At 42.9% G+C, this 21,760-nt stretch overlaps 1 protein-coding gene across 4 annotated transcripts in view; it reads left to right on the forward strand.

The window, feature by feature from the left end:
• The window catches only part of GABA-B-R2 (gamma-aminobutyric acid type B receptor subunit 2), a 97,917-nt gene that overhangs the window by 46,904 nt on the left and 29,253 nt on the right, over positions 1–21,760 (forward strand). For all 4 annotated transcript variants that reach the window (XM_043414013.1, XM_043414011.1, XM_043414015.1 and 1 more), the window contains exons 3-4: positions 16,403–16,540; positions 20,833–21,000. In XM_043414013.1, coding sequence (XP_043269948.1) covers positions 16,403–16,540; positions 20,833–21,000 — 306 coding nt within the window. The remainder of the gene's footprint in view (positions 1–16,402; positions 16,541–20,832; positions 21,001–21,760) is intronic.

Here is a 21,760-nt window from a genome sequence, read left to right on the forward strand (position 1 = left end):
TATCGAAGGCGGTTACAATCGTCGAAGAAGGGGAAAATGCGAGGATTCAGCGGGCTTTTGGCGTGCCAGTAATCCAGGGCTTTCCTCACCGCACTTATTCGGAATGAATCGCATAGTCTCAGTTACGAAATTAAGCGAATTCCTACGAGCTGACGGTTAATCAAAGATGCAGGATCGAGTCGGAGCCAACGTAGCCCGCGACGCTAACTTTCGAGGGCGAAAAAGTTAGTGAATAAAGGCTCATCATTATCGCGTTGATGCATAGCCGCGAGGCCGCTCAGGGGGTATAATACTCGAGGTATTATTCTCGAAGGAACGAGCTTCCCGAGCTACGTGCCGAGCTTATCTTATTCCAAGTTTTCGTCGTGCGCAGCGTACTTCGTGGAGAAAGATGGAGGCCGAGCTCTCGAGCACGATTCGGCCATGCGGGCTTCGCCGCGGGACGCGAAAACCTTGGAAAAACAAAACGGAGCTTCCGCCGCACTCGCACCCGCTAACTTTTGTCCTCGGGATGACTTCTCCTCGTCAAAATACCTATCAAGTTCCGTCGCATAACAGCTCTCGATATCCGGCTTTCACGACGGAGCTATAATTGTACAACGGAAGTTGTTGGGCAGCGGGTACATTCTGGGAGGGGCGGGAGACTCCGCGCTCGAGCTTCTTTTTCCGCGTCGTTTCCACGCGCCGAGATATTCCACTATTTTCCGTCCTCCCCCTCGCCGAGGGGCCGCCAGCACACGAAATCTCCTTTTGCTTTGTTCCTCCCTTCGACTTTGTCTTCGCCTTTCATTTTTTTATCACGATTAATCTTGCTCCGATGACGAAGCTATAATTTAGCGAGTTCTGGAGGAAAAGGAGAGCGGCGGAGCAGACGCTCGCCTGGCTTTAGCCTCTTTTCATTTCATCCGAAAGATCTCATCTCTCCTCGCGTCTTGGTTTCTTCATTTCGCGAGAGCACTCCTCCCGCCCGCGACCACTCGGCTTTGCCTTCCCTTCCGCTTCTTTGGCCTCTCCCGCGAGCTCTTTTCCTAGCCTCCCATCCAACGGGCAGCTCTATTAGCAGCGTTTTCTCTTCCTTTGTCCATGTCCATCTTCTTGACGCGACAAAAAACAAGGACTGCTCTCTTGTCCTCTTGTTCCGTGCCACCAGCCCTCCCGCTGCACTCCGATCCCGAGCTTCCGCGCAGCCACGTCGCCGCGCTCCGCTGCATGCCTGCGCATTCCCTGCTTTTTTACTCCGTCACACTTTTCTTTTGAATACATGCACACCGAGCCTCCTCCCGAACAAACCCCGAGCCAAGACAATGACATTTTCTCACGGATGTTTGAACCACCGGAAGCCTCCGCGATCTCCGGAGGAAATGTTATTTTTTTTTATAACCACCGCGTACGCGTATATACTCGCTCTAACAACGCTCACACACTCGCACTAATTGCGGTTATCCTCCGAACTTTCACGACCCCAATATTTCCTTTTGGAATCAAGTTTCCCTACATTTTCGTACCGTCTAATCCAGCGGGGATTCCCCTCTCGAAATTAACCAACGCTGGCTACACATTGTCGCAATTACTCGCTTCTCGCGTGGGCGCATGATTACTCTCCTCGACTCTGAATACTTGCTGAGCTTTAGAGAAATACAACTGAGGCATTGAGGCTTCGTGTGGAGAGAATTGAGGGACGAAAATGATTTTCCTGCGATGGAGTCTGGGGCCGACCGAGATTTATTCTCTTGGCCAAAAATTTGTATATTTTCGAGTAGAAAATCGAGATATTTTGAAACTTTTTGATACTCCGTTGATTCGGGAAAATCGTCGCTTTCATTCGAAAGTTTAATATTTCGGTGAGTTCGTATGAAAAGCCCCCGAACGTGCCAATAATTCAAGACGTTTTTCCTGTTCGAGATCAAAGTGGTGTGTGGAATGAACCGTTCGTTGCCTCCGACTGCTGCTCGCGACGGAGTCCCACCTTTTTGGCCTTTTCGCCTGCGGCCAGTCGGCCAAGAGTTTATTTCAGTTTTATAATCGGTTTTATCGATGCTGAGTTTTTTATTTTTTTATCGCTTTGACCTTTTTTCGCGTAAACCCAAAGCGTTGAACCGTTTGAAAAACTTTGGTGCCAGCGCGGAGGAAAACCTTGATACCCTTTTCGCGCCTTTCATTGGCAACTTTCGAGCCGGAAAACGAAGCGATTTTGTACTAATTTCGAGCCACTTTGCTGCCGCGCAAAATCGCGAGTGGCACTTGAACGAAGCCTGTGAAAGAAGCGAACGCGGGAGCACACATTTCGGGCCCCCGATCGCACGGGTTGAGCCCAACTCGTCGCACAACTTTTCCCAACAGCTGACAAACCTGCTCGAGTATTTAATTCAAGTATTTTGGACTCGAGAATTTTTTATCGAGCCAATCAAATTGATGCGTCACACCGACACAGAAATAGCTGCAAATACCGAACGAAATGTTTGCCTCTGCCAATCGGTCGATCGCGTAATGAAAAAAGTTGCGGCCCGCGCTCCCTTGTTTCTGCGTCGCTGAGATTCTCCCTTCGATTGGACACTGCGCTCGGAAAATCGACGAGCCAACCTGTGCCCGAAAATTCAATTAATTTCAATGCCAACACGCTGAGCACTTGTAGCTTCGCCTCCGGAAAAAACGCGATCCCTGTTTTGGGTAAATGGACTCGAAGTTTCGAGCTGCAGCCTCCGAAAACCACTTTCCCAGTCGCTTCTCTGCGTCACCATGGACTATAACGCGGAGTCGAGAATTCTTAATTAACGAAAATCACATGAAACGAGGAGGCAAACGAATTTTTTGCTTACCGTGCGAGAAAAATTTGATTTGCTTAAGGACTCTACCCTGATTAGAATTTTCAAAAATCTATTTTATTTATTGCATTTTTCGAAGGTATACACGTGTTTAAAAATATCATGCTAAAATTTTATAAAGATCTGAGCAAATGTACTTTTGAGCGACGTTTACTTGGCTGTCTGAGCGCGCTTGGCTACCCACCGCTCAGTTCGGCACCGCGTACCTGCCTTTATTTAAACGCGTTTTTCTCAAAATTACGTTTTTGGACGGCTCGTTTATAAAAATATGGCGTATCATACGAATTTTGAAATTTTAAGCGAAACTATTTTTTTTTTTGCAAAAAACGTTGAAAAAAGGGCTTTTTCGTGGTTTTTGGAAAAATGGCCGCCATTTTGTCATTTTTGAATTAATCAAAAATCGCGTGATACGCGCTATAGCCATTTACCTAGTGAATGTAAAACCATTTTTATTTGTTTTTCTCCGATCATCAATTCCAGAGATTTTATCAGCAGCCCATCTTTTTTTGGACCTGTTTTCTCCTCCATTTATCTGTACGAAAACTGAGTAAAATAAATATAAAAAAAATTGATTCTGTGTATTTTTTCGTGAAATTCGTGAAAATAGTCTTTTTTTGGTTATCTAATTGGGGTAGACCCCTTAACCAAAATTTTGATTCGATCAACGAATCGTGACGAAGCCTCAAAAATCTGTCGATTCCATGACATTTCTATGGTCGCGAGTGATATTTATCGGAGCCAGCGAAGCAAATGATTGAATCTCGAATTTCTGTTCAAACAATAAATTCCACTAACTCTCCGCACACAATTTGCAAATCGTTCGACATAGAGTGAACGAGTGATTTTTCTCGAATTGCCTTGAGGAGGTTCACGAGAAGCTTCCAAAAAACGTTGTTCCTGAATCTCTCCCGAGAGGCTGAAAATCCGGAACTGCGCGCAGTAAAACTGATGGACGAAAGTGCAGGGATCGAGGGTCGAGTTTGTCACGAGATTTTAGTGACTTGGCAAACGGTGTCGAGCGCGCGGGACATTTGAAAAGCGAGAGAAACGAAGTTTTAACTGCAATCGTAGTTTATTGGTGAGTGTTTAAATGATTTGCGTGATAAAAGCCGAGCGGAGAGCGCCGGCGGTTGCGTGGGAAGGCTGCCACGCGAGTATTCTGGCGGTGAATAAACGTTGGAGTGAAAATACGCTCACGGAACACAACTCGCGTTGGCCCGCCGGAGAGCGAAGTGAATTTCATGAAATGTGCAACGTCCTTGCACATCGGGAATGAAAATGTGCGTGAAAAATCGTGGAGCTCACAGCTCGCAAATGGAAGGTATTTTCGGGCCAGTTTTTTCCTTCTTTGGAGAGAGGCGCGCGCCGTCCGAAGGTACACTCTTTATGAAAATGAGCCTCATTCACTGCTCGGTCGTCGGGTCCCGCAATATCTCGCTCGTATCGCCATTCCCCCCGAGGTGAAAACGCGCATGGCTCGAGAATCGCGAAAAAAGTGAGTTTTCCCCCAAAACTGTGCCACGGGATGTTCCAGAAGCGCGAACATGTGCAAAAATTTGAATATAATCCAAGCGCTCCATGCGAATCCGAAGATTTTTGTGCACCAACGCAGACTGCGCAGCGGAGAATAACTCGCCACGAAAAAGCCCATCGCGTGAACGGATTCCCACATATATACCAGCCTGGCAAACGTAACAAGAGCGGTGCCCTACAGCGAAAGTAGTTAAGGGGTAATCGGATGAAAGCACACAAGGCACCAGGCAGCAGAATCATCCATTCATCCGAAGCGCGGGGAGCGAGAAGAGGGAGAGAGAAAGAGGGCGGAGGAAAATGAGCTCGGCAACGTGATCACGGTGAGGATGAAACAGATGTAGCGAAGAAGATAAAGCGGAGGGGTCAGGCCGGATAAAAAAGAATCGTATAGGCGGATGTTGAATTCCTTGGAAATTCGTGTGTATATACGTATCTAGGGAGAAAGTCAATTACTGTGATGAAACGCAGAAAGCATTTTCTCCTTTTCTTTCCCGTCACTCGCGCCGCGTCTCTCCTTTCATTTTTCCTCTTATTTTTTTGCCCTCGTGTCTTTTCCTCTCTCCGGATTCCTCCTCGCTTTTCTCCGTTCCCATTCGTTTCCTCGTATTTCTTCGCCCCTCAACGCTCTCGTGTGTCATACTCATCCCTCCAAAAGTCACTCGCTCTCTTTTCTTCCTTTCCCTGCTCGCCCCTCCGTTCTTAAGTGGTTGGTACGAATCTCCGAGTGGCAGGGCGCACGAGTATGCTCAAGTATGTGCTGCGAATCCTCCGCGTCAGCACGTCAACTCCGAATGTTTAGTTGACACGTACATTTCCGATGTTACGAGCGCGCGGTTACCTTTTCCATGCGGTATCCACAAATAAATTCATCAAACGGGGCTAAATATGTCAAGATTTCAAAACAGTTTGTCTTTCGAGGGGGCACTGCGGCGCTGAAGTTTCCAACGACGTTGGAGCCCGACGCAATGATGTAAAAAGACTCGAATAATTCGAGTAAACCTCCAATTTTTTTCTGCCGAAATTCGTTAAATAAAAAGATGATGAATCACGGATCTTTTCTTCGTTCGTTTCGTTGCAACCAGCTCAAATTCGCTCCGAGCCGAATATCGCGAGCAACCCAATTGAAACTTTAATTCGCCGTGGCGTGGAAGAAATTCAGAACAATTGAGCTCGCGTTCAATATTTTTCTCCTCGTATCCCAGCGCTTTTGAAGATGATTGAAACGGAATTCGCACCGGCCCCGGGGAGCACGAACAGACTCCGGGTCACGGAGCGTGCTTTTTGTAAACTCGTAATTTTTCGTGCGGCTGGAGAATGTTAAAACTGCAGCGGTGTGTGCGCGAGGCTTGCCGGATTGCAGAGGTCTTTTGCAGGAAATTCAGCAAGAGGCAAAAGCCCGAGCCGCAAAGCCGATAAACAAATTCGTACGGCAAATTTAACGAGAGAAATAGGGCTCGGCGAGGGTTGGAACGGCGGGCGTGCTGGTAAATAACGCAGTTGCATTAGCCCACAGTCCATACGTGGCGCAGAGAAGGCCGAACGCTCCGAGGGGAAGAACTGACCCGGCAGCCCAGTTTGCAAGTCAGTCTCACTCATGCGTGCCCACACTCACACTGGCCTCCCCTCGTACCTGGAAAGTAACACATGCGGCCACTGTAAAAGCTCCACCAGCTGGTAACGTATACGTATACGTATTTGTATCCAGAGATATGAAGGAACGAAGAAACACTAAAGTTCTAGAGTGTTTTTCGACTAAATAAAGCCTATTTCTCCTGGTCCTTGAGCACAGTGTAATTTAATATTTTATCTTAAAGTTTATCTGCTTCCACAGCCTCGTTTGTTTGCTGCTTTATTCAATGGAGGGGATCCATGACTCTAGCAACATTCTTCGTCAACGTAAACTGACGTGCTGGGAAAGCTCTCAAGCCTTCTCGATGAATCTGTAATTTCGTATGTTTCAACAGCTGCAATCGCGATTTTCTGTAAATATTCTTCGAGTCCAGGGCCATTAAGGTAGATCGTGCCCGTAGGGTCGAATTTTATGGGTGTCTAAATTGGCTCGATTTTTACTTCACAGTTAAAGATTCTATCACTTTAAATTCATGCCAGAGTTATTAAGTCGAAATTGTAAATACATTTTTTCAACTTATTTATCGGCGAATGAAATTACATAATTGGAAAACACAAAGAGGAAAAAGACAAAGGGAAGTGTTAATAAAATGACAAAATAAAAAAATGCCGAAATAAGCAAACGTGAGATTACGAGTGCTCATTTTACCAATTTCGTTCAATAATTCATTTAATATCACTAGTATAAAACAATCGTCTCGAATTTTTTCCCAAACCTTCATTATATGCTTCATTATTATTGTGTCCTTTTTATAAACTTCGTAAGAAGCGTCCATTCGTTGAAGATAAATGATTTTTTACGTCTACAACCCTGCGTATTTTTCTTCATATTTAAACAGGTTTATCTCCGTACCCGATGAGACGAAACCTTTAAAATTAGACGTGCGTGTCTCTGCGTGAATTTCAAGACTTTCCTAAGAAAATCGTACCGTGCGTGAACTGCCTTAAATGTATTTGAATTGATAAAAATGAGTTCATCAGGATCTTTGAAGTAGTGGAATCTCCCGAAGACGTTCTGCTGTTCTTTTACGCCGAGAGAGTTCCGCGTGACTGTTTTTATTCCTCCACCGCGACGTACGTGGTTGGTCCCCCCGATCCATCAGGGATGTCGAGCACCCTTCCCGATTTCCAAAGATTCCGAGATTGGGAGCGTCGCTAATCGAACGTCCGAATCATCGTCCTCAATCGTTTTCGTCTACGGAAAGTAAAAGCAGTATTTCAAACACGTATTCCCCGGAGTAAAAAGGATAACTGCGCGGGGCTATTTCGAAACTGGATAAGTATAATTTGAAGACAAACTCATCGAAGGTTGGAACGTGGTTTTCCGGAGGCTTCGGCATATGAGCGCCCCGCGATAATTGTCATTGCAGTCACGTACGGAAGCGTGCTATTTACCAAGGCAAAATCGTACACCTACGAAGAAGCTGATGCTCGTATTAATAACCTCTGTTTTATAGATTTCTAATCAAGATAGTGCATACATTAAGCAGTACTGTTGCTGCCTGAGTATACAGGAGCGCGGCAAGACTTAATTGGAAATTGGTTGGCGTTGGCACGATCGCGATTCCCTCTCGCTCTCGTAGCCCCATCATCAGCAGGATGCCTCCGAAACTCCGGCGTCCCACAATGACGACCCTGTGTGTACTCCGATTCCTCAAGAGACCGCAGTAATTCGAGGCGACCCGGTGCTCGATAGCGTGCGCGCCATACCGATGCATATCATTCTCTCAAAGACGTTCCTTTGTGCGAGCTGTAAACACCTGTACAAGCTCGGGTGAGCGGCTTGCATCAGCTCCATTCTTCGAAATATAACCGCAGAGTCTGTGCTGTTCCATTGTTATTTGATGTTTCTGTCGGGGCTACCTTTTAAGGCGATTATTCGACGGTGAAAAGGCTCGAAATATCTGAAAGAAGCTGCGCACACGAGATTAATTCATTCGCCAAAGTTGCTCCTATACTCGTTGCGCGTATTCATACGATATTTATATATGAAAGTGAAATTTACAGAAGAAAATTCTTCGTCCGGCGCGGCTTCCGAAGACCGCAGCCTCGGCTTCTCCCTCCGACGATAAATGCATAAACCAGTAGACCCCGGTAACCGTACATACATATGACACGATGGCATGTCCTCGATGTTACGTATGTATAATTCATTATACCCTTCGTTAAAGTTTACCCAAAGGACACCGGGAACATCGAACGTCACTTTGTCGTGGCAACAAATTCGGCAATTGGGTTTTCGGTTGCCCTCCTTCCCCCCCCCCCCCCCCCCGCCCCCGGCCCGGCCCCTTCTCGCCATCCCGCCCCTCCTCGTGCTTCTCCTACGACATAGATCTATTTACCGAAGTTAACGCCGTCAGGGTTGACAATGCGCAAGCGCAGTGTCGCCTATACCTATTGTGAAACGATATCAAAGCGACACCGGTGTCGAGTAGCTCCGTAATTAACGAGCTCTCTGTGCATAATTTCGTTGCTACGTTCGTACGCTCGGCGAAAGTGGGACAAAACAGGCCTTTATTTGCTTTATTAGGAGACTTCGTTATTCAGCATTTTTTCTTGAGCTCTCAAGCCCCCCCCCCCCCCCCCCCAACAGAAAGGTCAACACAGCGGCGACGTCGTTTTTTTCGACCATTGGATTTCGATCATCGTTATAACACTGGCGCTCGCGTTTAGACTCGGGGGCAAACTGCTGGTTGATGGGGAATTTTGCTAAGGGGAATTGTCAGTGTGGGAGGCTGGAAAGGAGCTATGTTTTTGGGATTGTTTTTTTTGGAAATACGGCTCGATCAAATTGTTTGAGATTTGGGATTCGTTATTGAAGCAACGAAATGTGGGAGGAGATTTTTTTTAATTTTTAGTACACTTTATTGAGGAGAGGAGCGCTCGCAAAACGACGTGTCTAAAAAAATCCTCGACGGTTGACGGGACAGGCACGTGCAAATCGGAAATTCGGAAAGATTATTAAATTGTAGCACAGCTATCGCAGCATCGTAGGAAATTTGAAAATTTTGGTTAGAAAAAAATGGTGGCCGTAAGAAAAAAAATCGAATTTTACACAAAAATTTTGCAGTGAATTGTTAATAAACAAAAAAGTAAACATTTTTACACAGCGATAAGTTTTTTGGAGAGAATCCTTTTTGAATGAAATCGAAGCACAACATTTGACAGAGTTATACTGCCAACCAGATCACAAAACATGATTTCGAGAAAAACACGTTTAGAGTTTTGAGAGGATAAAATTGAATTGAATATCCCTGGGGCATACGCAGAAGCTCTTTTTCACACTGATATTCCTCCTCAAAGGAAGACTTTTGTCATTTTATTTCATGAATATTTTCCCATTTTTATTGGAAAGGAAAATGACAGGAATAGTTTCTCTCGATCTTACCTCGATTCCGAATCCTCTTGAAAAAAATGTGGAAACTCGTGCTTTCGGCGTACGATGTTGTTCAAGTTACTCCATAAATTGTTGCATTTTTTTCTTCGATGAGTGAACGAACCCCAATGAGGACATTTACCTTCCCGCTTTCGCCTTTGCCCCATCTCTCCTTCGGCGTGCTACACGTACATCATTCCTCCTTAAGTACCTCTCGAATCTTCTCTTCCATTATTCGACGAGAGTGGGACACTTGAAAATAAGCTGTAGACTCTTGTAAAATAGCGTTTCCGGCTCGATTCTCTGCCTCGGTGTGTACACAAGCGGTTTGCTTCGAGCTCAATTCTCCAATTTTTTCGAATTTTTTATCTTCCCGGAGCGGGTAATTAACGAAACTCTCGGTACGCGTGATTTTAATGAAGTTTTTCGTTTCCCCCGTCATACTCTGTTCTCTGCCTGGTGCAGTCGACCCACAACTTCGGAACGAACTGTTTTTGTTTGAAGTTCCGGAGGAAAAATGATGCTCGGAATTCACGATAGAGAAATTTAGAACCGACGGAAATTCGACCGCATGAGAAATCCCCGCTGCCTCCTTCCCGAACTCGAACGAACTTGACCAAATCCCAGCGAGTTCAATAATAACTCCTTAACTGTTTAAAACTCTTTCGGGGTCAGCTGGGCTCCACGGACTTGCATTTTTAGAGGAAAGACCAACTCCTCGATCCGAATTTTCTTCTCACCGATGCTCTGGGAATAGAAACACTGAGAATAAAAATAAGAAGCTTTCAGCGTCGATTTCGAGCGAATGAAAGTTCGATAAAAATTCTGAATTCAAGGAAAAGTGAAAAGCAAAGAACTCGCGTGCATGCGCCCAGCATCGCGTCACGCGGTACGGGAATAACGGAGAGCGAAGCGCGCGGCCGGGGACCGAAGCGCCAATGAAATAATTTAGCAGCGTGGCACTCCTCCGAGATTGTTCTACGAACCAATCAGGATCCAAGTTATTTCGAGTCATCGAGAACAAAAGATCTCGACAGTGTTAAAGTCGGCGTAAAGGAACGCGCGGTATACTTGTTCTCAGGGAATTACCAAACTCTCGACAGAAAAGTTCTCTCCGATTTTCACCAGGAGGAGAGTTAACTACCAAATTCTTCTCTAAATTCCCTACTCAGAGACCAAAAGCAGATGAAGTTCGTTGGATTCAGAGATTTCGATGTGAAATTACAGCTTTTCTTCCATGCCATGAGACGAGAACCGCTCGATGTAGTTTGATTTTGCGATGCCCCCGTAGCAGAGAAGTCATTCGATTTCGTTTGATTCGAGGATGCTCATCGTGAAGCAGCTTTTTAGTAACAATCCTTAAAAATCTTCGAAATTTTACGATCCTTTAAAACCTGCACGAAAGCATCGTCAAATTGGAGCTCACGCGTAACGACGTCGAGCGTTCCAAAAATTTCGTCGCCTTTCAGCCCGATTCAGTTTTCCTGAAAAAGTAACGTTAATACAGCGAGGAACCGACGAATTATTACCAACTGTTTGTCGTCAAATAATCGTCGTATTTGATCTCATTTTTCGAGGAAAAAATCCACATCAGGTAAAGGAGGGTGGATCACGAAATAAAATGATCAGAATTTGATCAAATTTCGTGATAACATTCTTTAGCATCAAGTACACAAATACTATTTTTTTCAAATTTTTTTATCACATGGTTATCGCATAATTGAGCGTTAAATCGAAGTTCTTATTCACGAGATTTATATTTAACTGTATATATGTAAACTCTATGCTTATACACGTGAACTTTAGTGTTCAATTACTCGAGACCTATGTGGTAGAAAAATAAAAAAAAAATTATATTGTCTTATGTATTTTTAAAGAATACATTTACCAAATTTTATGAAATTCTTAATATTTTTAGCATGACAACATTGTATCGTCGCGATCCACCCTCCTTAAAAGAATATGCATTTTTGACAAAGCAATGGTTACAGCAATTATTTCTATTAGTTTATGCCATTATTTTCGATCATTTTTTAGAGATCAATTATTGCAAGACGAACTGGCAACAACGCAAGTAATGATCCATGATAATACGCTTGGGTTGGCAGCAATCTCGCAAACTCGAAGTGTTTGTTTCTCTCGACCTCATACGAACATCGGTCCAGGAAAAAAAATGTGGCTGAGGTAGAGAGCGCTTGTCGTCCAGGCTGTTGCCATGATTCCGAAGCCTTAAATGTAGTGTGCTCAATTGTTGGAAAAATTCGCGATTATAATGATTAATAACTCCGAATCGGTACTGTAAACGATTATTTTTAAGGCACTAAAAGTTAGTCCGATATTCCGTGTAACCGTACCTGTTTTTTCGACTCTGTGGCATCGTTTTCTCAGCACATATATAAATAAAGTAAAATATTGAAAAACGTTCGGAATATTTTCATAAACAGAATGTGACGAGCACACCAAATAGTCCAACTTTGCGATTTTTTTCTAAATAACTGTACACCGTGGATCGTTTTAAAATTTTTCAGGTTGATTAGCAGAGGGATCACGAACGTTGAAAAAAAATTCGATCTCAGTGACATCGTTTCGTCCTGGCCCCACGTCAAGCTTAATGTCTAAAGAAATCCAAAAATACGTTTTCCCCTCATAATGTAGAATCAACCACTTACAAAGTCTTTTGAATTTTCTAAATAGTTTTCTCTTTGTTTCCTTGCGTTTTGCCCACGTCGAGGGCTTTCTTCGCGCTGGAAGCTGCTTCCCGGACGCTTTGTAGAGGTAAAAGTCCTAAGATTTCACAGTCCGCTGTGCGAAGGAGCGTAGAAACGTTGAGGATTTCAGTACGAAATTAAGTTATATCGAAGGAGCCACTCTTGGTCATTAATGAGCTTTTCCGTCGGTCTATTACTTACAGATGAGAGAAGAATTTTCTCATTATATAATCTCGGCTTCCTCATCGTGACGATGCTGATTACGAACTGTGGGAGCAGCCCTCGTACTCCGAGGAGAACCTTCGTCTTGAGGGCAAATGCCAAATGAAAGATTCGAGCTCACCGCTCTTGTTATACCACTGTCATTTCAGTGTTGAAGACTAATTTAATTTTCACCAATCTGATTATTCGAGACGAAGTGGACGCATTTTCACGGAGTTTCTTCAATCTGCTTCCTCGCCTATCTGTCCGCCTGTTTTTCTCTTCCCCTTTCTCCCCGGTTCTTTCTTTCTATTCTCCAAATAATTCATTTCGCCCTTTCCATCGTGACCTCGGTTAATTCTATGTGCGCAATCTCGTCTTTACATCCTGCCAGAGAATATTTATCGTCCGGCGAGGAAGCTTTGTTGGAGCAGCTAGCACCGAAGAATCGTGTTTTCTCTAAGTTTTTTTGACAATGAGAAGGAACAAGCTTTCTCATTCCTCTTTCTCCGAGTATTTGCACCTTTCGGATTTTACGATTCGCGGCATGCCTGCACCCCCGTTCAAGTAGTGCACTGAGAAAAAGTGGAGCTTCGACACGTAAATTGCTCGCTCGAAATTACGCTAAATTCTCAAAGCTCCGGCGACGATGCGTTCTTACCGTTTTCAATTTTCACTCCCTCGTCAACGTTCACACATCTCGTGCTCTTTCGTGCCAGTATTTTTTAATCCTCGCTCGACAGCTGTTTTACACCGTTCGTACAAACGATTTTTTTTACTTTTTCGAGCAATACGATTCTCCCTGACTCCTTTGACAACTGAAACGATCGAATGAGCCTCGCCCATCATGGAAACTTGACATCGACCAACTTCCTTATGCCCCCCGAAACGGCGCTGGATCTTCATAACTTTCTGCAAAAAGCATAAAAAGTGTGACCTCAAAAGGCCGGATTTTTAGTGCCCCGGGAAAGCGGTCAATAGAGGCGAGGACTGAATTATTCCGGTCATGAAAAAATAAGCATCTCACTTGAAAAGCAAAAATACGTACGAATATTTCGTGTACGTGTAGAGCGCGATTAAACGTAAAAGGTTTATAATTTCATTGAGAGAGAGAGAGAGAGAGAGAGAGAGAGAGAGAGAGAGAGAGAGAGAGGAAAAAACGTTTTCATCCGAGAGTCGTGAGGTGCCGCTCGCGCTGCGCTTTTCCTCTTAATGTTTTTTCTCCTTTTTAAGGGCTTTTCCCCGGAGCTTCCGTGTCTCGCGTACGCTCGGGGCCGCTACCAAATGCCAGCTCATTATCAAAAGTAAAGTTGTGTAAAATCGAGTGTCAACATCAAAGGGACGAGGGTGTGGAGGTGTATGACGAAGCGTTTAGTTGCTCGACGATTTTTTAGCGCCTCGGGGGTCAAAGCAGACGGAGAAAAGATCAAACCCTCGCAATATTCTTTCCCCCCGTCACATTCTCTATTTCTCACGAGATATAAAGAGGCTTTGATTAATAGAAAAAAATTTTTATCCAAAATCGTCGCTGTGCGCGAGCGAAAGACAAATACGCGAGCTCCGCGAAAGTAGTAAAAGCCCGGCTGCAGTCAGACGTTCCCTCTGGCCCTGAGGGAAGCCATTCGCTCCGCCAGCTCTCGGGGAGCCAGTCTAAAATATATACAATCAAATGGCGAAGAAACGATCGAGTCATTAGGGCCATTACACCCCATAAAAAGGCGCTAAAGTTCGAGCATAAAAACTGCCGTTTCTACTGAAACTCTCATCCGCAAAGATCACTTTTATATATGCACCATAATAACGAGAATCTTTTCAAAGAGCATTCATAAAACTGGCAAATAATGATTTCATACGTGCATGAAAAAGGGAGGAAGCATCCGCCCAGGCAGCGAATCCGTTCCAGCGGAAAACGGAATCGAAAGCATTGATCAACGCAGGTTAATCCACTCACGAAACCTCGAAAAAATTCTCCCTCCTTTTGCCCCAATTTTGCCCGCCACACGTGCAATCATCGCTCACAAATTCACGCGTCGTGCCTTAATTCCGAGTTGCCCGAATCCCATTGCCCTCGTGCCCCCCTAAAAACTGGTGTTTTAACGCGAGACAAAAAGACACCGTGCAGAGTATATAAACCACCAGAGGAACGCGGGGCCAATATGGCTTGGTCATGATACCGTGAAAACAGCACGAATCCCCTGGAATCATCCGCTTTCCTAGAATCTAATAATTGACAGTTCGGATCCTATGTACACCCGGAGGTACATAAATATTTTATATTTGTACATTCGTCAGTAGCTCATCCGCGGATCCCCAGTAGCAACAACAAATGTATGCACAGACAATGAGCCTATAGACATAGAACGTGTGTAAACGTTTTGTTGTTCGGATTTACCCAGCTCTCTGTCGATACTCCGCAGAACAATACTGATCCGAGTATCCTCCGTGTGCGTTCGTGTATATACGCACTACACACGACTCGACATATAGACATGGATCGCGGCAGCTCACGCTTGTATACCCCGATATCCGCGTCGAGGGTATATAACTTGCGTGTGTGTACACCACGCAACCGTAGGACCGGCTATCTCCTGCTATCGCTTGTAATTTATCTCTTTGACCGAGCGTATCTCTCTCTCTCCTCGTGCCAAGTCGTCCTACATTAAATTATACATATGCATGGATGCCTACAAATATAACGAGGACGAGGTACAACGACAATTAAATATGTAAACTGCACGTGGACAAATCCTCGAGGGACTCGATATATTCATCTCGTCTCTGCTTTGATCGCTCAAGCACTTTGGCGAGGGGAAAACTCTCTGAGGCGTCGATACTTTTGCCAAGAACTAATGCGTCTTTGCTGACAGTTGTCGAGTTCTTCGTTCGCTTCGATTGACGAAAATAGGCACCTCGGTATTCCGGCGATGAATTATCGAGGGTTTCGTGGCAAGGGCGGCCATCGCTTAATTTTGTGAGGAGAAATACTGGCCAATATTTACGGGACTTACTTTTGATAAAAATTGCCGAAACTTTTCTTCCGGAGCATGGTTTTATATAATATATGAGGTCGGGGCTCATTTTAGGCAGGGGGAAAATACGAGTGAGGAAAAAAAAGAAGCTTGGAAAAATTGGAACGAAATTTTAGTTTGTGCGCTATTGTTATCTAGGAAAAAGGGTCGCAACATTTTTGGCGACGTGTTATATTGATGAGAGATTATATTAAGGTTGATTCTAAGAATGGGGAAGGTTGAAAAACACAATTTTGGTTTTATGAACGAAATTTCAATTTCTTAGCTACTGTAATCTTTCATTCTTCCAGTGCTCGTTGTTACAAATCCATAAAACCTGTTTAACACGTGGAAATGGTTGGGTGGGTCTGGAACATCTTTCGATGGATTTCATTTGTGAAATAGCGAGAAAATTTTGTGGTACTGTTTTTCAAGGTCATTCGCATTGAGGAACGTTCCTCTATAAATTCTGTACACTTCGATGTGAGGCAATGAAATTTTAGCGGTGGCTGAAATTTCTACTTTTTCAATCCCATTCGGAATGAGTGAAAAGTAAGAAGATTTTTTCCTGTCACGCCAACGTTCGGGCTCATCTAGCGTGCTTTTATATCAAAATTGCCGATTAAACGTGTCACTATCGCAATTTGGCGATCCCCGAAGACGAACTTGTCAACCAATACCCGGATGGACGACTGTCCAGCCAGTTCTCTGCATCAACGACTAAGCAGGAGCCAGTTTTTTTGAGTTTTCTACAATTTCCCCGAACCTTCGTGCAAATGCAGTCTCGTAGAAGCTGGAAATCGTGTTGGAAGAAAAAAGCGGAGTTGGAGCAATGAGAAGAGCTTGTAAAAACGTTGGAGAAAAAGTAATGAAAATACGAGCAAGTTGTTAACTTTTTCTGGTCTTTGTTGGACGGAACGCTGCTCAAGCCTTTTAGAGTAAATTATCTCGAGCTAAGAAAACACTATTTTGTGTTAAATCAAGTTTGGTCAGATGTAGTTACATGTATAAAGGACGTACTCGTACCTGAAATCTAAATTTGCATAGTTGGTCACACAAGATCGAGCTGTGCTCCGACGCAACGGTCAACAGGACCCTTAACGATGTGCATATTTGTAATTTCAGTGTAATGCAGCAGTCGGAGTCAAGGCCTTCTTCGACATGATGCACAGTGGACCGCACAAAGTAATGCTATTCGGTGCTGCCTGCACACAAGTCACGGACCCCATAGCCAAAGCGTCGAAGCACTGGCGCCTGACCCAGGTCAGTATATTTTTCATTTTTTTTCTTGTGTCACTAATAGCTAAGTCTGTCCTTCCGTGAAAGTGGCTTTAAGTGGGTTACCCCATTTTAACCACATCAAAAGTTCAACTAACCGCCCACCAACGTTTTACACCCTTATTTACAATCAGGGTGTCTAACGACCTGAAAAGTCATGAAAATTCTTAAATGTCATGAAATTACACTCGGACCTGAAAAAATCATTAAATGTCATGAAAAATTACCAAACAACCTGATTTTTTAAGATCTCTGCAACGCTCATTGTCATTGTCGATTTTTTGGTTTTCTTCAACATGATTTCAAAATTCGCGGGGTGGCGACAATGTCTGGTTCGTCAATACTCATCATCGATATAAAGACGAATATCGAATGAATAGTTTGTAAGAAAAAAAAGATTCTTTATTTCAAAATGAAATATCATTTCTTTGTTATTTTTATTGAATTTTTTTATAATTAAAAGATGAATAAAAAGTATCAGAACCATAAGAAAAGTCATGAAAAATTCCTGTTCCTTGACTTAAAAAGCCTTAAAAGTCATGAAATTTCTGTTCTGGTCAAAATTAGACACCCTGACAATTTTGTAAAAAAATTTCATCGAAAATTAACAAGAAAAATGAAGATCCTGGGTGTGCTAGCGAGAATTCGAAACAGAAAATTCGAAATCTATACCATCAAAGTTCCATGAGCAACCTCGTGCTGGGCCACGAAGTCTGCGAACTTGCTTCTCTTCCCTTACAATCGAATCACCAAAATGATGCTTAATGATAGAACGATTTTCTCCCATTGAAAAGTCTCACAGAAAACTCTTGCCCATTTTTGCAGAATTTGCACTTTTGCAAATTCTTCCAGAATACACACTGAGAAAAAAAATCCTTTTAACAATTAAATGTCTTTAGTTGATATTTCTGTTGCTTAATCTAACATTTATCCAAATCACTAAATTTTTGTTTATGTGAATTGACTAAACGAGTGAAACCAAATCTTTTGTTCGAAGAACTCGAAACATTTGTTTATTTCTACTTTGTCCACGTACACTTTTATCACATATTTATTTGAATATCAAAAGTACTGAAGTATCTAAACGGTTTTGTTGAGAATGATAAATATTTTGTAAATCGAATTATACTGATCAATTCCTTAAAATGTATTATTATATTAGCCAACACGATTTGTGGAAAATAACAAATAACTTTGATACTCGGATTTTTTCTTCGTGTAGCTTGACTAAATTTAATCGATGACGAACCAAATAAATTGTCCATACAAATGTCTGCCTCCAAAGAAAAGTTCAGTAAATTTAACATCATTTTGTTAATTCAGCTCAAGGTTTTCCTACCACGACACAATCTACGGAGATTCAATATAAAATTATTTTCGCAGCAACAAAATATGACGTTAATAAGTAACCCAAATATCGTCACATAACCGTCAATTTCGTTAATCCAAATCGCTGTCAATTCATAATCTAAATATTTTGTAAAATTCAATAAATATTTAATCGTGCCTACTAAATATTTCGTTTAAATTCCACATTTCTCAAGTCCTTCAACCAAATTTTTTTCTCACTCCAAGCACTCGAAAACGGGCCTAAATGCTGGTCGTAAAAAGCGCTTTTTTTCGATGCGCACAGTCCCAGACAAATTAGGACGAAGCTGTTCGCATCCAATTGGCCCAAAATCGCAGTAACTTTAATTCCAGAATTGTTTACAGCGGTACATTTAAACCCATTTTGCCAGATCCACTTTCATCAACCAAAAAACACGTTTCTTTATCGAACCTGCTCGAATCTCAGCACAAAAGTGTACAAAAAGAGAAATTTATCTCAAATGAGATTCAGTCTTACTTGCCTCGAGCAATAAACTCGTAGAACGTGTGTTACCCACCGATAATATAGCATTCATCCAACGGATATTATATTCTATATAGCAAGGGGGGAGGGTACACTCTTGAAGTTCTCAGCAACGATGAGCCTTTTACCAGCACCCGCAGTGTCTGAAACCACAAATTCACTATATATTTACACTCTATCTATATGTAAATTCAACGTCAACGGAGTACGGATGCTGGTATACTACATTAGGTAGAAGTAAAAGTAGACGTAATGGTCTCGACGAGTCGAGCAGCCACGAACTACAAACTTTTTATCGTACGCCCGCAATATCCTCGTATCCAGGAGTTTAACGAATTTGTGTTTTTTCTCCTGCTTCCCTCGATCATATAACGCTTCACTCATGCGATTTTTATAACGTTTCGCATCCCTCGAACATTTGCGTTTTAACTCGGCGTGTTTGCAGAAAATATGTCGAGACTTACTTTACTACTGAAAATACAAGTTTTTACATTTTCACTGGCCAGCTAAATATCGTCACAATTAGAAAAACAAATTGAAAATAGGTATGTGAAAATAATTGTTGATTCAACCACTAATTTTCATGCTTCTGCCGTGTTTTCGTCGCATTAGAAATACTCGTTAGAGCTTGAAAATTGAGGCGTTCAACGAGCCAAATTTCTGTCAACAGCATTTATTTTTTGTCACGACGATTTTTTAGCCCATTTTGTTGAATGAACCAACTTTTTTCTCGGTGTATACTGACGTGAGTTTAACTATTGAAAATGATGCTAGACTGTAGTAATTAAGGGCTTGTAAAGAAACCTTTCGATCAATCGATTCCAGACAAAATTTCCAGAATAAATATTGGTTTAATTATTCAGTCAATTATTGATGGTTTACTTCTGGATAATAGCTGATCGAAATAAACTTTGATTCAGTCTAACTCGTGTTGTTATTATTTGACCTTGAAAGTTATTTATTGCTCCTCGTGAACAGCCCGAGCTCGTCAACGAGTTTATTTCTCCTCAAAATTTTGTTTTTGGACGCTGAGCCTCGATTTGTTTTTCCCAAAAAACCAATAAACGATTCGAGCCCAACTATTGATTTCCGTTCAACATTTTTCATCATTTTAATTATCGAATTCTTCGAAATTCGTTATGATCGAAAGCTTATACAGTGAAAAAAATTGCAAAACCACACATGACGAAGATCGCAACGTTGGAGTCCAAAAAAATGATCTAAAAAACTCCCCAACAATTTCAACAATTCTCCAATTTACTTCCCTACACCAATGATTTCGTGAGATTAAAAATATGTCTCAATTACAAATGTTTTTTTCGTTAAATTCCTTAGACTCAAACCTCGCAACTTTTGGCGTCGCAATCACGTTGATTCCCTCATTCGCATAGTTCATTAAAAAAAAACCATTTTTACAAGCGTTTTTCACTTTCCCAAGCGACCAAACATCCCTGGTTTCCCGCCAACCCGCCATTGAATATTTGACACTTTTGAGATGCTCGAGTTTAATCTAAGCAGGTTAAACGCACGTGCTCTAGTCCCAGTTTTCCTCTGCACGCAATCAATTATCAATAAATTGACTAACCGAGACCCTAATATATCCAGTGTGGCACGTCGCTAGATATAATAAGGGGGTTTATCGATGTACCTATTTCGTGACATTATTATTGTTGTGGCCGATCGAGAGCAGGGAGAGCCCTCGCATCGATGAGGCAAGAGGGTCGATGGTTTATACACATTATACAAGGCTCTTACCACCAGCCGCTTAGTACGTACTTGTTGCTCCTAATCGAGAAGGGGATGGAAAAAAGCATTCACAGCAAGAACGAGAGGATGTGACGAGCAGAAGGAAGTGAGGGTGAGGGGGAAGCTGAGTGAGGATGAAAGAGAAGTTTTTAGGCCCTCCGCGTACGTACAGATTCGAGAGTTTCCCTAAACGATGTTGACCTACGACCATAGTTTTCAAATTAAATCGCAGATTTATTCGAGTGTTTGTAAGAAAAATGAATAGCTCGAATCGCACTAGTTCGGAGTGCGAGGGCAATATTGACTTGGGCTAATATCACACGATATTACTCTCTCTCTCTCTCTTGGGGTGATATATTTTTGGCAAAGTTCGTTCATGATTAAATTTGTTCGAGGGAGGAGAAGCAAGAAAAATATGGAGTTTATTCGAGTTTTAAAAAGTTGTTTAAGCGTCGTTGACCTGCGGAGATCCCACGAATTCGGCACAACGTTTCGGGCCAGATTTTGGAAGGCAAACAAAGCCAGCAAACGAACCGCAATCCCCTTGCTCTCTTGAGAGAGCTGCGACTCATTTGTCCGGACAGAAACTAGCTCGTAAGGCAATGCCGGATCGCGGGATCGCGTGTTCCCACCGATTAGTTAAAAACCAAAACGCATCCTGATGTTGTTTGTCTTTCAGCTGAGTTACGCCGAAACCCACCCGATGTTTACGAGCGAAAACTTCCCGAACTTCTTCAGAGTGGTGCCATCGGAGAACGCCTTCAATGCTCCCAGGGTCGCACTCCTCACTCACTTCAACTGGACCCGAGTCGGTACGATGTACCAAAATGAGCCGAGATACGCCCTCGTGAGTACGAACCATCCGAGTGTTTAACTTCCACTTGTTACGACAGTGTGTGCATGTACTTTGGGAATATTAGTCTAATGGGCGAGCCAGGGAAACTGTGAAAATAGTGAGAAAACTCATTGAATTTAAGCCACTTTTAAGGGAGCTTCGGTTTTATTTTAGTCACGTTTCTTTTATCCTCGTTTTTATATCAAATTTCCGAAAATGTTTTAGCCCTTGTCATCTTTGCTTGTCCCAAGGATTTTTGAATGCCGGCGAGCGCAGGGTAAAATGAAAAATTATGAAATTTCTTTAATTTTTTATCCATTTTTTCCACCTGCTTTTCCACGTTTGAAAAAATTTAAAAAACTGCCATTTACAAATGAGGAAAAAGTGAAAATCTTTCGATTTCAGAACTCCTGAGCAGGGTGGAAGGCTGACACTTTTGTGAATGAGTAAAATATAGGTAAACAGTGCTAAATTATACCCCCCATTTCAAGCCAGTGACATGATTAAGGGAGTTATCATAGTGACGAAGAATAGCGAGTGTGCCGCGAGAAAGAGCTCGCTGGAGCAAAACTCGTTGAGATCCATTATAAAAGTCTCGGTAGGAAGCGAGCGCCGGAGTCGACCCTGTCGAGTTGATGGCTCCGGGGAGCAGGTTAGGTTAGACACAAAGGAAACTTGTCCACCCACGTGTATATCTAACCAAGTAACTACTCCTACGTCTGTTTAATGTTCTGCTTCAATACAAGTGTACTTACATGCCCGAAACTGCGTT

Source organism: Venturia canescens, chromosome 3 (assembly GCF_019457755.1).
Source record: "Venturia canescens isolate UGA chromosome 3, ASM1945775v1, whole genome shotgun sequence".
NCBI lineage: Eukaryota > Metazoa > Arthropoda > Insecta > Hymenoptera > Ichneumonidae > Venturia > Venturia canescens.